This window comes from Pituophis catenifer, unplaced genomic scaffold, assembly GCF_029215685.1.
Source record: "Pituophis catenifer annectens isolate HBS135680 unplaced genomic scaffold, rPitCat1.0.hap2 SCAF_2, whole genome shotgun sequence".
Classification (NCBI taxonomy): domain Eukaryota; kingdom Metazoa; phylum Chordata; class Lepidosauria; order Squamata; family Colubridae; genus Pituophis; species Pituophis catenifer.
In genome coordinates this window covers 154,954,026-154,970,588 of record NW_027256882.1, presented here as the reverse complement: position 1 = coordinate 154,970,588, position 16,563 = coordinate 154,954,026, and the positions used below count along the sequence as shown (strand labels likewise).

The window sequence follows — 16,563 nt, the reverse complement described above, 5'->3', positions numbered from 1 at the left end:
TTTATTCTCGATGGGTAGACTACCTTGGCTGTGAGAAATAGACGCATGCCGACTTAACATGAAATGACATTACGTTTGCCGCCTTATTATACTCAAGGTATGCAAAATGTCAACTGCACCTAAATATGCTTGCTCTGAAGCAAGGCCCACTGAATTCACTTGGGCAATAGTCTAGGTAAGTGAATATAGGATTTCATCTTAAGTCAATGAATACTCCAAGAAATAGGACTGTTAATGTATAAAAAAATTATAAAGTAAGTCTAATTTACAAAGATATCTACAATAAATCAGATGGAGTAATAATTATTAGCAATAAAATACTTTTATGTTATTGTGAAATATGTGCAATCATTTAATAGGGGGATAACTGGAGGAATAACTGATCCTGCTATTATAGTTCTTATAGAGAAATATATCCCGATGTGCCATGACTCATCATTTATTACTATTAAGATGATTTTCAAAGTTTGCAACTTAATCCTTTTTTTAAAGAAGGTGAAGATAAATATTCCCAAGGCAGGAAAAGGCATACAGATATAGGCAGACACTTTTCCTGATCTTTTGACTACAGCTGTTAGAAAAGTTGTAATCCTATATTTTTACTATCAGCCTGAGGTGCAGTAGCTTTTTGTAATATGTAAAATATTTTTTTTAATGTTTAAAGATCTGTAACAATTCTGAGAAACTTAACTACAATTATAAATATGATTTTTTTTTACAAGTAAGGTTTTTTTATGGAGAGCTTTTAAAAGTGCAAGCTTGGAATCAGAGTATTGAAATCTACTTAATGATGGTATTTATGAGTTGTCATTATTCAGTTCTGTTTGACAAAGTTGAATAAAATTATGTTGGCTCTTTCACATAACATTTTGCTATAGTACAGATTGAATTAGAACATAGACCACAGCAGTATGCCAGAATTGTTGAGAATTCTGGTTTATATGTTATAGATAATGGACCTGTGCAATAGGAATATTAAACTCTGGATTAGAGGAGATAAATACTTCCAGTTAGATTGAACCTGTGCTTTGGATTGTTGAAGAAGGAACAAAATTATAAATCCTGAACAAAAAAAATTGGCATTATTTTCTGGCTGGTTTAGTGGCATAGCAATTCTGGATTAGTTTTACTTTGAATGTGGCCACATTAGCGTTGATCCTGAATTCCATGGTTATCTTTTCTCTGCTGTGACTAGCAGCTCTGTAGTTGAAGGAAGGAAGATAAGAGTTTGTGGCCTTTTGTGGACTATACAGGTATCTTACAGCTTCATCTTAAAGCTTCAGTCAATACATACATAGTTGCCTAGTAATTGAGCATTTTCTCCTGTTTTTTTTCTATCACAATATTTACTAGCTCATCTAATTTAAAACTGGTGAGAAAATAGCCATATCTTCTTGATTTAAAATATCGAAGACTATAAAAATATAATCCTCGGCATCTCCACTGACATAAAGTTGGGTTATTAAGGAAGATGGGCTTGATAGAAAAGATAGTTTGGATCTGGTGTAGATGTGGTTGATATATATATGTGGCACCTTAAAAGAAACCCCACATTTTTCTGGTCTTCTAATTGTATAGCCCCAGAAAAAAATATGCTCAAGAAGTATTACAGAGATTGTGATAGGGTGGTGGTACCCTGTTAATGTTTCTTTTAACTTAAATTTGGAAGAGTTTTATGATTTCCCCCCCCCCCAGTAGATTTTGGAATGGTACAAGAAATGTCCTCATGATGTTGAATTAAAACTAAAGTTTTTTAAAAATCTGTATGCTGCATCAGCATTAATGTAGGTGGTTTAGTTCATCTTGAATTTTAATACTGAAAAAGAACAATAGAAAACATTTCTTGTTGCTGAGTGATTGAATTCTTTGTGCAAATTGCTTAAAATACATATAGATTATGTATATATAGATTTGAAGAGCAGGTATTATAAGTAAATTTTGTCATATTTGGCAGTTATAATGGAAGAAAACATACATGCACTCTTGCGTATAGTCCTTTGAAGGCAATTTTAAATCTTGCACTTTAAATATTAACTGAATTGCTGAGTTAAAAGTCAACCCTTCATTGTCGGTGATGCAATTAGTTTGTTTAACTGAGTTTTTAAATAAAATACTCTCTGTGTTGTTAAAGTTAGATATTTAAATCTTTTAGTGTCAACAAAGCTGGATTTGAGTTTTGTCCATACAACCTGAGAAGTGCCTTTGAATTGTCTAAATAAAATATTTTGTTTAACTCCGCCTTTTCTAGGAAAGTTCAAATTAGTTTTCTGCAGTTGAATATTATGTATCATAACTAACCTGATAGTGAATAAAGTTGATTCTCCTAAGCAGACATTAACTAATTTTTAAACCCACTAATAGTTGTCATATATCTTTCCTTCCTTTGTTGCAATTTATCCATGAAACAGATGTGATCATTGTTATAGCAATCCAGAGAGATCACTAAATACAGTTTAGAATGTCTCGAAACATTTACTGTTGCCCATAAATCCTCTCAGAAAATATTTGAGCATTAACTAGCTTAAGTCCAGTACCAATAGGTTGTTAATGCTTTTGTCTTACAGCGTAGAGAATTTATCTAAGATGTAACTTTTGATTTTATGATAATTAAGGACTGGCATTGCCTGAACCATATTGGGAAACGCTGATGAATATTTTCACGTTGTGACTTCTTACAACCAGAACTGAAAATATGAAGGAGAATGATGGATTTTTGGTCAAAATTAAATTTTGGTGCACCGATATTAAACAACTTGCATTTCTTGATTTTTGGGGCTGAAAATGATCACCTAAATGATGTATCAAGTCTCTTATGGGATGTGGATGTCAGATAAAGCATTACTTAAATCTGCTTAGAACTAAAGCAAAAATATGTGTGGGTGATCATCATGCTTTGTTTAAAAGTATGATTGGATGATTGATTTTGGTATAAAGTACCAGATAGTGAACATTTTAATTTATATGGAAAATATGTTAAGGTATTTAAACTTGAATTTAATTTACCCCACACATACCTTGCAGTAAAGAAGCATTCGTTACAGTGCATTCTGTTATTCTTGTTTTGTGGGCCTCAAGAACACATATAGGATGAGTTCATTCTGGTTCTAAAACTTTACCTATACAGATAGTTCTTGATTTACAGCCTTTCATTTAGTGTCCATTCAAAGTTACAATGGCACTGAAAAAAATGACTTACGACAATTTTTCACACTATCATTGCAGCATCCCTATGGTCATATGATCAAAATTCAGACACTTGGCAACTGGTATGTATGTATAGCAGTTGCAGTGTCCCAGGATCATGTGATCATATGACCTTTTATAACCCTCTGACAAGCAACGTCAATGGGGAAGTCAGATTCACTTTACAGCTGTGTTATTAATTTACTAACTTCAGTGATTCACTTAACTATGGCAAGAAAGGTTGTAAAACGGGGCAAAACTTGCTTAGCACCTGTCTTGTTTTGCAAACAGAAATTTTGGGCTCAATTGTGGCTGTAAATCTATTCCCCACAGCAACTTAGGCAATTTTTATAATTGATATTTATTTATTTATTGATTGATTGATTTGTATACCGCCCTACTCCCGAAGGACTCAGGGCGGTGAACAGCCAAGCAATAAAATACATAAATACACAAAATTTAAAACCAGATAAAATCAAATTAAATCATTTTGGCCCAGACAGATTAAAACACCCCAATAATTTAAAAACAGATTAAAATTTACATATTAAAAGAGGGAGGAAATTAGGCCAAGCCCGCTTGATGGAATAAAAAAGTCTTCACAGTGCGGCGGAAGGTGCGCAGATCCGGAATCCTCCGTATCTCTGGGGGGAGCTCATTCCAGACGGTAGGTGCCCCCACAGAGAAGGCTCTCCCCCTAGGGGTCGCCAGCCGACACTGTTTGGCTGACGGCACCCGGAGGAGTCCCTCTCTATGAGAGCGTACTGGCCGGTGGGAGGCTATTGGTGGTAGTAAGCGGTCCCGTAGATAACCAGGTCCTAAGCCATGGAGCGCTTTGAAGGTGGTAATCAAAACCTTGAAGCGCACCCGGAAGACCACCGGGAGCCAGTGCAGGAGAGGTGTCACATGGGAGCGCCATGACGCTCCCATTACCACCCGCGCGGCCGCACTCTGCGCCAGTTGGAGCCTCCGGGTGCTCCTCAAGGGGAGCCCCATGTAGAGAGCATTACAATAGTCCAGGCGGGAGGTGACGAGGGCATGAGTGACCGTGCGTAACGAGTCCCGATCCAGAAAGGGACGCAACTGGCGAATCGGGCGAACCTGATAAAAAATCCTCCCGGTCACGGCCGTCAGGTGCTCTTCTAAAGACAGCCGTGAATCCAGGAGGACGCCCAAGTTGCGAGCCCTCTCCGTGGGGGCCAGTGATTCGCCCCCAATAGTCAGTCAGATATAAGAATAAGATTGTTCCATTTCCAAACCTTTGTGACTTAATCAAGAAACAACTGTGAACAAGCCATTGACCTGATTCACACATGGTTGTCTAATAATTTATCAACCAATAGTGTTTTTGTTGTGAAGATAGTTGTGCTTTTAAAATACTATTTATAGCAACAACAGAGGAATTATAATAGGTAGAAAAGTATTGTTGGTTTTTTTGTTAAGAGATCATCTGGAGGGTATTATGAATTTCAGTATATTAAAAATTCATTTTCCTGTCCCAATTGTGAACACAGATCAAGGACTATATTTATGCAGAATCAGTTATGTCCAAAGGGATTACTTGTCTAATAAGCATGTCTAGAGCTAGAGCTGAATTAGATGTACATTTTTAAAAACATGCAGTACTTATTGGTGACATAGGTGATTCAAGGATGGTATTTTAGGATTATTATAACAGATCATTCTGTTGTGTATTGATTTTGAGAGAGTTGTAGCTTTGGTAGTCGTCTTGATAGATATGGTCTCTACATCTGCTTGATTTGTTGAGTGGGGATACATCTCTTTATGTTCTATTACCATACAAGCTGTATGAATTCTGCATTCACTTTTTTAATGTTTGCAATAATTTAAATATTTAAAAAGGGGAAAGTATTACAGGCTAATATAGGCCGCATAAAAATAGAAGCTATATTATGAAATATTTTCACTGAAAGATAGCCTTGTGTAACAGGTTCTTAATCCAAACTATTGAATACTTGGACATACCACACTATTTTTTGTTTTCAAGGCTGCTCAGTCATGAGTTGTCAGCACATTGTAAAAGTAAGCTACAGTGTTGCTTTAGATTTCAGCTGAATCTTATATATAAAAATTTGGGATTGTTAAAAGAAGCAGGAAATTGGTACATGATTTTAATTATGGTTTGAGTTTATTCATTAAAGATTATTGTTAGTACACATCAATTTAATTTACAGTTAAACAAATGTTTATCCTTATAAATTATTTCAAACCCTCAAAAAGTAGTATTATAAGAAAGTCCTTCCAACTATAAAAAACTACTAGTCATTAAAAAATATGTACAGTAGTCACCCTTATAGCATTATTATTTACCCACTTGTAAGATTGTGGATTAGGATAGCTCTTTTAAAAATGAAAGTATTTCAGAATGATAATTAGCAATGCCGTTGGTACGGATTCACTGAATTGTTCAAAATCATGGCATGCCCATACATTAAAATTCTATTTTATTTTTAAGAATGCCCATTGGCTTGTATATAGCCAAAACTTTAATATACTTGAGGCTGGTGTTTTACTTTTTATATGTGCATCCAATTTCTATAATTACATTAAAATGTACTTTTTCTAATACTGAATGATACATGGGCAATGTCAGTCATATTGCAGAATCCAGAACTAAATGAATCCTGCAAAAAAAGCTATCCTTAGTTCTATGCCTGAGGAATACTCAGCAAACATTTATTTTACTCCTACTCTTTTTAGGAGTATTGGAATTCTTATGTGGAGCGCTTATTATACTTTGTACTTAAAATATAATGACTAAATAGCATTGTTTTCCATGCCAGTCATTTATATGTGAATTTCTGCCTTTGGAATGCACTTCTTTGTACATTAGCCAATTAAATCGAGTTTTATTATAGTAACACAGTGTGTAGAAACTTCTGTTTGATCAGAAACAGGTGCTTAAGGAAACTAATGTAATGAAACAAGGATGCACTAATTAAGTTCTGGTTTGTTTGTTTTTTTGCTGTCCTAGGTTAATTAATTAGTTGATTCTTGTGGAATTAATGTGGAGAACAGTCTTGTTTTAAAGTTTTACACATTAATTTCATTTTTTAAGAATGTTTTTGGGGCAAATGTTAAGGGAAAATATAGATGAAACTCAATTTTAAATACAATCTAAGCACTTTTTCAAAATAACTCCTTCAAATATCATAATGGAGAGATTTTAGGACAAATTGTGTAGGTAGTTTATTAGTTGCAAAACTAACAGCTGTTAGAATTTTTGAACTTGTATAGGAGCAAAAGTATATTAATGGCCATCCAAACTGTTTCCTTATGTCCTATTTTTTTCTGTTCTATGGACAGGGGATGGTACTAAAACTACTCCTTGATGCTAGAGAGACTCCAGAAGGCTAGACTCTGGAAATTCAACTTCCTTATTCTCTGGCTTGTGCTTCTCTGTGGCAAGATGGTCAGTGCTTGTTTAGTATCGTTATGCTGCCTTAATAAAGAGGCTTTTCTTGTGTTGTATTTTGAGATGTGATTTTGTTCAGGAAAGTATTTTTTCAGTGTATAAGGTTTGGGCTTTCACAAAAGAGAGTGAAAAGGCTGTAAGCAAGATTGCAGGGGAGGGGGGAACGACACCCTAAAATCTTTGAAGAACTGGGCTTTACTGAATGCCAATAGTAAAACCTGAGATGTGCAGATGGTTGAATGACCAGAAGAACTTTACAGTATTTTATACTCTAAACTGAGTGCTTTGAAATTGAGGAATAACATGGAACCTAAATTTACTCAATTGCATGCAATGATAAATCACAAGTGTATTTATTAAACTGTAGATTGCCTGAGTAGAATGATTGAACAGCAAAGAGCAATAAAAACAATCCAAAGTTATTTTCTGAAATTTTTATTATTTTCTAATGCATATCTTCTGTTTTCTCAGCAGGTAACCTCGAAAGGTGCCAGCTTAAATCCTAATGCAAAGGTATGGCAAGAAAGCATGCAGGGAAACCCAGAAGCTGCAGCAGTAACTAACGGCACTGAGCAATCATGGCAAGAGGCAGCAGCTGTGCAGGGTAATTGTACAGAAGGTAAGATGTCAGATTGATATATCTAAATGCTATTTAATTCCTTTCTTAGTTTTGAATTCTACATGTAACACTAATACCAGAATTTAGTAGTAAGAAGCAAATCTTGTTCTTGAACAGCCTGTGATAGCTACTGAATGCCAACGGCATATAACATGAGGCATTAACTTCGGAAAAGTTAGCTAAGATATTTGAAAAGAGTAATTTTTTTAGGACTGTTAGTGGCCCAGTGATGACCAAGTATCGCGCTAAGAGGGGATCATGTTGCTAAATGTACAGAAATGATCTCTTGACTTATTCTTTCTCTTTCTTCTCTTTCTTTTCTTGTCTCACTTTTGTCTTGATCTTTTTCTCATTTCTGCACCTTAGTGAACACTTGACCCTATGAACAAAAAGATTATGAGATCTGAGGGCCATGTACAATCCTTCCTACTTCCTTAGAATAATGAGCAATTTAGTAAATAATTTATTATGGAATCAGGCCATTGATTTCATCATCAGTTATTTGCACTATGAATAAACTTCATTTTGTTATTTGACATGTAATAGCTGCTAAGTAAGAGATTACTGACACTTAAGTATCTTGCAGTATTTATGTGAATTAGTTTGGCTAATTGTTGCTGGGTGATGAGAGGCTAAGGAGATAATATAGAAATATTTATTAATCAAATTTATATGGCCACCCATCACATTGAAAGTGTTTCTGGGCGGCGTACAACAATCCAATAAAGCAATAAATATAAAACAAATATAAAATAATTCCCTAAAATATTATAAATTATTAAAAACATTAAAAACTATAAAAGAATAACATATATAAAATATATAACTAATTAATAACTGAATACTAATTTTTTTTGGATTTCTGCAACAAACTTTATATGTAATTGATAAAATTTAAATGTACATAGTGGCTTATGAGAGTTGTATAATGACACCATAATGATATAAATCAATAGATACTACCATTTTCCAGTGCCATCACTCAAGTAAATCACCACTATAATGTCCTTCCTTATTTAGCAGACATTCATGAATAGCAAATATTTCTTCCTTCTCCATTAAACAGTAGTATGGTTACTTTCTTTGTGTTTAATATTTTTTTGTCACAGTAAAAAAATTAATATAGTAGCTCATATTTGGCCTAGAGCCAACTTTGCTGTAGTAATTAAGGTGCTTGACTAGGAAACAGGAGACTTTGAATTTTCGTCCTGTCTTGTGCATGAAAAACCAAGTGGATGTGACTTTGGGCCAGTCACTCTCTCTAGCCAACCCACTTCACAGGGTTGTTGTGGTTAAAACAGGAGAAAGGAAAGAATATTAGGTGTGTTTGCTGCCTTGAATTACTGATAAAATAATAAGGGTGAGATACAATCTATGTTCAAGGGGTTATGGAGCTCACTTAAAATTTTGGTGTTTTCACTGGTGTCTTGGGGACTTTGGTTTACGTGTTTTGTCTTGGTGGTTTCCAAATATCTGTAGAAAAGATCTAAATATAAATCACTGAATCACAGTTTGCCTTTTTTGTCTTTTGAAACAAGCTTTTGGAGTTGTTTCACAGCTGTAATCTGAAGAATGAAGGACATGTAGAAAGGATTACAGGGTTGTAAAAAGTAGGAGAGAGAGAGAAGGTGGTATAGTTCTTATTGTCTAGTATCCTTGACAGTCCTTTAAGTTATCATTTATATAAAAAATATTGGGGGGGAAAGCCAAAATTGGTGGATGCATCCAAGTTAAGTTAACCTATATATCTGAGCACAGTAATTGGTTTAAAAAAAAAAGCCTTGTACTTAGAGGTCTCACAGGTTCTTTTAATTATATCCAATTTACAACTATTCCTACTACTGCTAGTCCAACTACTCCTTATATGTCCTACTCCTACTCCTTGAGACAATTATCTCTTATCTGATGGCTTTGTTCCCACATAACACCACCAGCTGCCTCTCAGCACAGCTTTTATATCCAAGGTTGCAGTGCTGGCTATGGAGAATGCTTAAAGAGAAAGGATTATAGCAGCACAGCCATTTTCTGGGCAGCCTGCTCTCTCACAAGAGGTTCTCAAATATTAGCTTTTTATATAAGGATGGGATGCTACTAGACTTTATTTCCCATTGATTGCTCTTGTACTCTTTCAGGCAATACTGAGGCTGCAGAGGATTGTACTAAACAATATGAAGCAATGTATTCATCTTGTGAATTGTCAAGAAACAGTACATGTGCTGAAGAGTCAGCTGCTAATGGTCTGGTCTTAGCACATGAGGAACTTGGATATCCACTCTATGATGTTTCCGGTAAATAGTCTACATTGTGAAAACCTACATTGATTAAAACTAGGAATAGCAATGAAATGTTATTCTGAATGCATTGGCAAATTATGCAGTATATTACATAGGTTCTGAAAGTACATACACACTCTGTATACCCTCAGTATCAGTTATGTATAGTGTTTGAGATTATTGATATCTCAGAACTTGGATAGTGGCAGTAGTAGTTTTTTGTTTCCCCAAAAATAATACTTATCCCGAAAATAAGCCCTAGCATGTTTTTTACATGTGCCTAATAAAAACTGTATCCCCAAAATAAGCCCTACTTAAGAGCCTGCACAGCTGGCCAGCCATTCTGTCTGGTGCTCGCAGTGCTACAGCCACGGGTGTGTATGTGTGGCGCTGCCCCACGTGCCCTGCACCAACTTACTTCAGGACTCCGACAGTCAGTTCATCCAGGCCCGACACCTGCCTTGCCTTGCAGCGGCAGCACCAGCAACCATGTGCAGCAGGAGCCCACGTGCCTACTGGCCCATTTCTGCTTGCTCACGGCCACAATGAAGCAGGAAGTCAAGCAGTATGCTGGTGCCGCTGCGGTGAGCCAAGCCAGGTGTCAGGGCATGGTTGGCTGGTTTCGGGGGCCCTGAGGTAAGCCAGTGTGGGGCAGCTCCACCCCTAGACTCACCTTGTGGCTGCGGCACTGGCGCATCGGTTGGCCTGCTTCATTGCGGCTGTAATTAAGCAGAAGTGGCCCAGCAGCCACGCGGGGTCCTATTGGACAGGGCTGCTGGAGCCACCGCTGTGAGGCAGGTGTCAATGCGAAAAGTATAGTTTCCAAATAATTAATACATTTAATTTTGTGTTTTGTTATTTTTATTATATCCCAAAATTGACAGCAGTTGTCGAATTCTGTACTTTAAAGGAGTTCTGGAAAAACTGGATCACTTAGGAAAGGAGGAGCAACAGAGATGACTAGGGAATCAGGGAACAGGGAAACAGAGAACTAGATTCTAATTGATTCAAATTGCTATGAGGAGAGGGAAGGACCCAAGTTAGTTAAGCTTTGAGAAGCGAAAACTAGACCTATAGCACTGCCCAGATTCCTGAAAATATGTTACACAGATTTGTGATTGTGATTCTCTTGGTATTATTCCAGAATGTGAGGATTTGTTACAAGAAGATAGATTTCAATTCAATGTTAAAAGTGTATTAATAGTGAAAACAATTGATAAATGGAATCAAATACCCAAGGAAGTGGTATGATCCACTTCAGGGGCTGTATTATCATTGAGACTTGATAGCCAGGCTTTAATTTGGATTCCTTCACTGAACAGGGACGCAGTGACCTAAATGGCTGTCTCTAACTTCACAATTCTAGTGGAGGTATTCTGTATATATTCTGAGGTACAGTTCTTTCAGTTGTTTGCTTTTGAAGAAAGATACAAAGAAAAAATATTGCAGCTTTGAAACCACACCAAAATGTTTTTAAGTGTTTGAATTCCAGTCCGCACCCCACACACCATGTTTTAGGGGTTTACTGAAAAGTTGAAAATTATAATTTAGTTTCCCAGGCAAGACAAGGTCCTGTTTTATTTCTCTTCTTTTAAATGTTTTTAAAGGACACTAGATTGAAAATAATTTCAGGACAAATGGCTTGTTCTTTTTTCATGCTTTCTGTTTATTATTAACTCTTTACTATTAAAAAATATGTATATATTTTTATTTCTTGTTTGATATATTGGTGTCCCAATTCAATTTTGTGCCATAGTCTCATTTTGCATTATTTGTACTTATGCAACAACAAAATGGGAAGCCTGTTTAATTTTATTGTTTGTGTGTAAATTGCATGTAAGATTTTCTTCCAGGTGATAATTGTTTTTTTCTTCTTCAAAACATTTGAAGATACTAACATTTAGATACTAACATTTGAATTAGTATCTAAAGGCAAATAGACTATTGCAAGTATTTGTGGGTTATAGATTTCCGGTAAAAAGCCCTGTATATTTTTGAATTATGTTCACTATCACATTAGCTCTAATTTGTTTGCTTTATAGACCCTAAGTGACAGCAGCAATCCTATAAAGAATGTTTAAATGCAATTGATATTAATAGAATAATTCTTTGTTCAAAATATACCTAGAACACCGTAAATACTACAAACCAATGTTGTATAATTAATAAAGTTTAAAAAGAAGGAACAGTAATTACTAGGTGCAGTTACAAATAACTGATTGCAGCCCAGGTATTGGGGATTTGGTATCATTTGTTAAGTTTGGTGTTCTTAATAAATCTGCCCTACTGCAATTCCACCAGTCCTCCATGAAGAAAAAAACTTTTTTGGCTGTTGATATCCTTTGATCCAACACTGCTGAAAGGAGAAAGGAAGTAAGATACGTGTTTTCAAAGCCTCTGCTTTCTAAGAATTCCCTAATCTTCAACACCATATTCTCAGAAAGGTGTTAGCAGCTAGGGAGAAGTGTGTTACAACTGCTTTCTGTCAGTAGAGATAAAAACTAAATATAAGTTCCTGATTTTAGACAATATATTCTTGGATTTTTTTTCTCAGGTGAAGGCAACCCTGTCATTTCCACAGAAGATTTAAAAGAATGCTTGAAGAAACAATTAGAGTTCTGTTTCTCACGGTATTGTGCCTTTTGATTATATTAGTGTATTCATGAGGTTAGTTTCAGCTAAATAGAGCTTTGTGGATATTTTATAAGAAATTAATTTGAAAATCTAATGAGAGATATCTCTAGAGGCTGCCAGTGCTAATAATAAGACCTTGATATAGTTGTGAAGTCAGATTGATCTAAACATACCTTAATTAAAATACCCTGAAATAAAATAGAGAAATAGTTTATTTTTCTAATAACTGTCCCTGCTTTCTTGGGGATAAATAATTTGAATTCTTTAATTTTAAATACAGTTACCAAAGTAAAACCTCATTTTGCTGGACTGTGATGCAATGGAGTTCATATGGAACAGACCATTGCAGTTTACATAATTGGTGTAATTATATCATTACACAAATGATCCAAATTATTTGCATAATTTCACATCATTAATGACCTAAAATGTATAATTTGCGTTGCTATGCTAATGTACACTTTGATATAGTTGATTCAGAGAAATAATGGACTCCCTTTCCATCCAGGTTTTTTATTTTGCTAAAACAAGGTTTGCTGCAAGCTAGTCAGGAATGATATTCATAATTTAGTGTAATGCATTAATAAATGCTTGCCAAAACCATCTTGGAATAATCTGGATGATGTGATGTGGGAGCAAAGAAATACTTAAAATGTTTAGAGCTGTCTACTTTTTCACCCTAAATCTGAAACTATTTTTCAGTAATAATATCAGATTATATTGCTATGGTAATTCTTTAATTTGGGAATATGATCAAGATTTTGTTTAAAAATAGTACATCCTTTAAAAGTAGCTGGGTTGTATTATTAACTGCTTAAACTGTTTCTGGGGTTAGTAGCTTAATTTCTTTTGAAAAGAAAATAGTACCAGTATTGGTTTTTTTAAAAGTTCCATAAAATGTTTATTAATTTATTTCTAGTGAGAATCTATCCAAGGATCTTTACTTGATGTCTCAGATGGACAGTGATCAATTTATTCCAATATGGACTATTGCCAATATGGAAGGAATTAAGAAACTGACAACCAATATGGATCTTATTGTGGAAGTACTAAGAGGTATATAAAAATCTGATTTCTCTGTGAATTCTATAGAATTGTTATTCTATATGAATCTCTTGTCCTGATCTTGTTATTACATAGAAATGGATATAGAGATATTCCTTCTTTAGCAACTACAGATGGGACCAGTAGTTCTGTCTTTAATTGATGATGTTGCTAAGTGGGAAATCACATGCCTGTGTTTTCCTTTTCTTCTCTCACCCATCCTTTGAAATGATCACTCTAGCACTTGGATAATTAGCAAGAAGGGAATTGATGTTTCTCCATTGTGGGTGGAGACAGCAGCCAGCATGGGTAATCCTCATCCAATCAGCCTGAAGGACTGGGTCTATCCAAAGCTTAAATCCCGCCCTTGTTGCCGGGTAGACCAGCTTTTGACTCAGTCCTTCAGTCAGGGCTGGCGTGTGGTCTTTAGCTGTCTCTCTTTAGCTGATTTTAGCTGCTTTTCTTCATCTGCCTTTTTTGATGTGACTTACTGGACTGTTTGACTAAGATTTCTGGACTTTCCACATTGGACTCTGGTGAATTTGGACTGTGCAGTGAGTTTTTCCTGGTGGCTGGGGACTCTCCCTTTGCCTAAAGGCATTTTTCTCTGTTACAGGGGGGATACTCCTTTGGACTATTATTTGAGATTCCCTTGGGCTATTGATTTGCTATTTCCTGGCTCACAGGGGGGATCGTTGGGGACCCTCTCAGACTGTGCCTGGCCCGATAGGTCCCAGCTCCCTGGCCATTAGATTTTGGCCGTTTTTAGCACCGTTTTAATGGTGGCGGCCATTTTGTTTTTTCGTGGGGGGTGCAGCAGCCTCTTTTTTGGAGCGTTTAGCTTTATTTTGGATTGCTGCCTCCTTCGATCATCCTCAGTGGCCGGATTTCATTTCAGTGGCCGGATTTCAGCATAGTGTCCTGTCTGCTGCCTTCCTAGGGCCTGCACGATCGTGCGGAGGCGCGACGGACCTTCCCTTTGCTGCCTGCCAGCTGGGAGCCGTTTTTTTCTTGTAGGAGGGCTGGCTTCCCTGCTTTCTGTTGCCTGTTTCTAAATTTCTGGCAGAATACCTCAGAACCTTTATTGGAGCGCTGGGACTGTGCAGGCTGACTATTTTGGACCTGACCTAACCTCGCTGTTTACTGACGGCCGCCATTTTGTTCCACTCACTGACATAGCAGGGCAGCCATTTTGTGGAGTTTCCGCGCTCCCCCTTTAATTGCTGAACAGAGCTGTTGTGTGCTGAGGGCCTTTGTGGAGTTTTCTGCGCTCCCCCACTGACTATTTACTGCCCTGATTTTCTAACATCATGCTTAAAGCAGCCTCTAAATCGAAGCACGGTGCCAAAGCCGTAGCTCTTCCTCCTGGCCAATCAGATGGTTCATCTGCTACCCCTCCTGAGCATTTGCAGCCCCCATCGAAAATCCAGCTCCGCCCCAAAGGCTGCATTCGCATCATTCAGGGCATAAAAAACATGGCGGTACTTCCTCTAAAGGGGAAAAGCGCCGAGATAGAGTGCTTACTAAGCTTTGTGAGAAGGCATGTGCTGGCCGGATTTCTTCCATGGGGGTGACACCAGTGGCGGCGACTGATATGGGGATTGCCCAGGATATCCGTCCTGCGACTCCTGACCAGTTATCGCTCTGGGATTGTCCGGTGGCGATTTCCACCTCTGACCTGTGGGGTGCTGAATCTTCTGCTCCGGCCGTCGCTCCAATTCCTGCAGAGACACAGGATATATCCATCGCTGTTCCTGCTGTTGTTCCTGTTCCTCCTGCTTTATCCACTGACCTCTTGCAACAGCTCATTGAAGCGGCGGTGCAAAGATCCTTGGCTGCGAGATCCCAGGTTTCAAGCAGGGCCAGTTCGGTGCGGTCTGCCTCCCCTGAATGACATCGTTCTGCAGAAAAAGTGATCTCCGGACAGCCTTCTTCTTCTGCTTCTCAGGCCACTCAATTGTCTATTTTGAGGGTTCTGACGGGTCCGGTTTGTCTGATGACGAGGATCTTCCGCCGGATCAACCAGTGGTTTCTGGTTTATTTCCGCAGGCCTTGTTTAAATCCTTGCTCTTTAAGGCCATTAACACAGCCCAACTATCATCTCCAGTGGTCCAACCCTCTGCTCCTGTTCCCCCTGGAACTCTAGACCCTATGTTTGCAGAGCCTGCTAAACAGGTCACAACTATTCCTGCTCCGCCTTTATTTTTGGAAACGGTCAAGCAACAGTGGGCTTCCCCTGGCTCGGCTCCCCTGCCCTCGTCTACTGACAGAAAGAACTTTAATGTTGCTTCTGACTTGGATTCGCTCTTGCAGCTGCCATCTGTGGACGCTCCCGTGGCTTCCCTTTTACCTAATGCTAATGTTCCTGGAAACCCTGACGAAGGGTTGCGACCTGAGGAGCGTCGTTCTGACCTGGTTCTCCAGAGGGCCCACCAAGGGGCGGCATGGGCGATCAAGGCATCCTCCACGGCTTCCTTTTTCAATCGCACCACCTTGCTGTGGCTCCGCCAGTTGCAGGAGAAGCTTTCCCTGGATGATGCGCGGCTTAAACAAGACCTCAATAAGATCATTGCAGCAGTCCAACTTTCGGCGGACTCAACTCTGAGCGCTGCCCGTTTTGCGGCGAAATCATTGGCTTCTTCGGTGGCTGCTCGTCGATTGGTCTGGCTCCGTCACTGGCAGGCGGATGCCAGGCATAAGTGGCGGTTGGCTGCTGTTCCATTTGGAGGGGGCCGGTTGTTTGGGGATGCCTTGGACCCCTTCCTAACCGAGACTCGGGACAAAAAGAAAGTCCTGGCGCCTGTTTTTCGCAGGGGGGAAGCTCGTTATGTTCCGTACTCTACACGGCCTCAAGCTCGATCTTCTGATGGTGGGGGCCCCTCTACTTCTGCCTCTTTTTTCCCACCTCGGCCATTCAACAGTTTTGGGAGATCCTGGGGTTCCCATGATAGATTGTCCAGGGGAAAACCCTTTATGTTCAAATGGCCCTTTCGGAGGGGAGGAGGTCGCTCTTACCAACGTCGTCACTGGTCGCATCTCTGATCCTCCCATTGGCGGCAGATTGGCCCTCTTCGCTGCCACTTGGGAGAAGTCTATTTCGGATGAATGGGTCCTGGCCACTTTACGATCAGGGTTGGCCATTGAATTCCTCTCCCCCCCCCCCCCCGGGCACCTTTGTCTGCTGTCCGATTTCTCGTAACGCTGAAAAGAGGGCGCTTATGGACTCTGCTGTCCAGCATCTCCTTTCAATCAGGGCTGTCCAATTGGTTCCTTCTGACGAAATTGGGGCGGGATTCTATTCTCGAGTTTTTCTGGTGCCTAAGTCCTCGGGGGGGGGGGGTGGAGACCCATTCTGGACCTAAAACGATTAAATA

The 16,563-nt window shown here is 38.4% G+C and overlaps 1 protein-coding gene across 2 annotated transcripts in view; it reads left to right on the top strand.

Annotated features, from left to right (window-relative positions):
- The window catches only part of LARP4 (La ribonucleoprotein 4), a 44,403-nt gene that overhangs the window by 1,773 nt on the left and 26,067 nt on the right, over positions 1–16,563 (top strand). The window contains exons 2-6 of one of the 2 annotated variants that reach the window (XM_070937808.1): positions 6,511–6,616; positions 7,091–7,238; positions 9,371–9,526; positions 12,066–12,141; positions 13,065–13,201. In XM_070937808.1, coding sequence (XP_070793909.1) covers positions 6,536–6,616; positions 7,091–7,238; positions 9,371–9,526; positions 12,066–12,141; positions 13,065–13,201 — 598 coding nt within the window. In that variant the 5' untranslated portion in view covers positions 6,511–6,535. The remainder of the gene's footprint in view (positions 1–6,510; positions 6,617–7,090; positions 7,239–9,370; positions 9,527–12,065; positions 12,142–13,064; positions 13,202–16,563) is intronic. The other variant, XM_070937809.1, reaches the window with a different exon arrangement.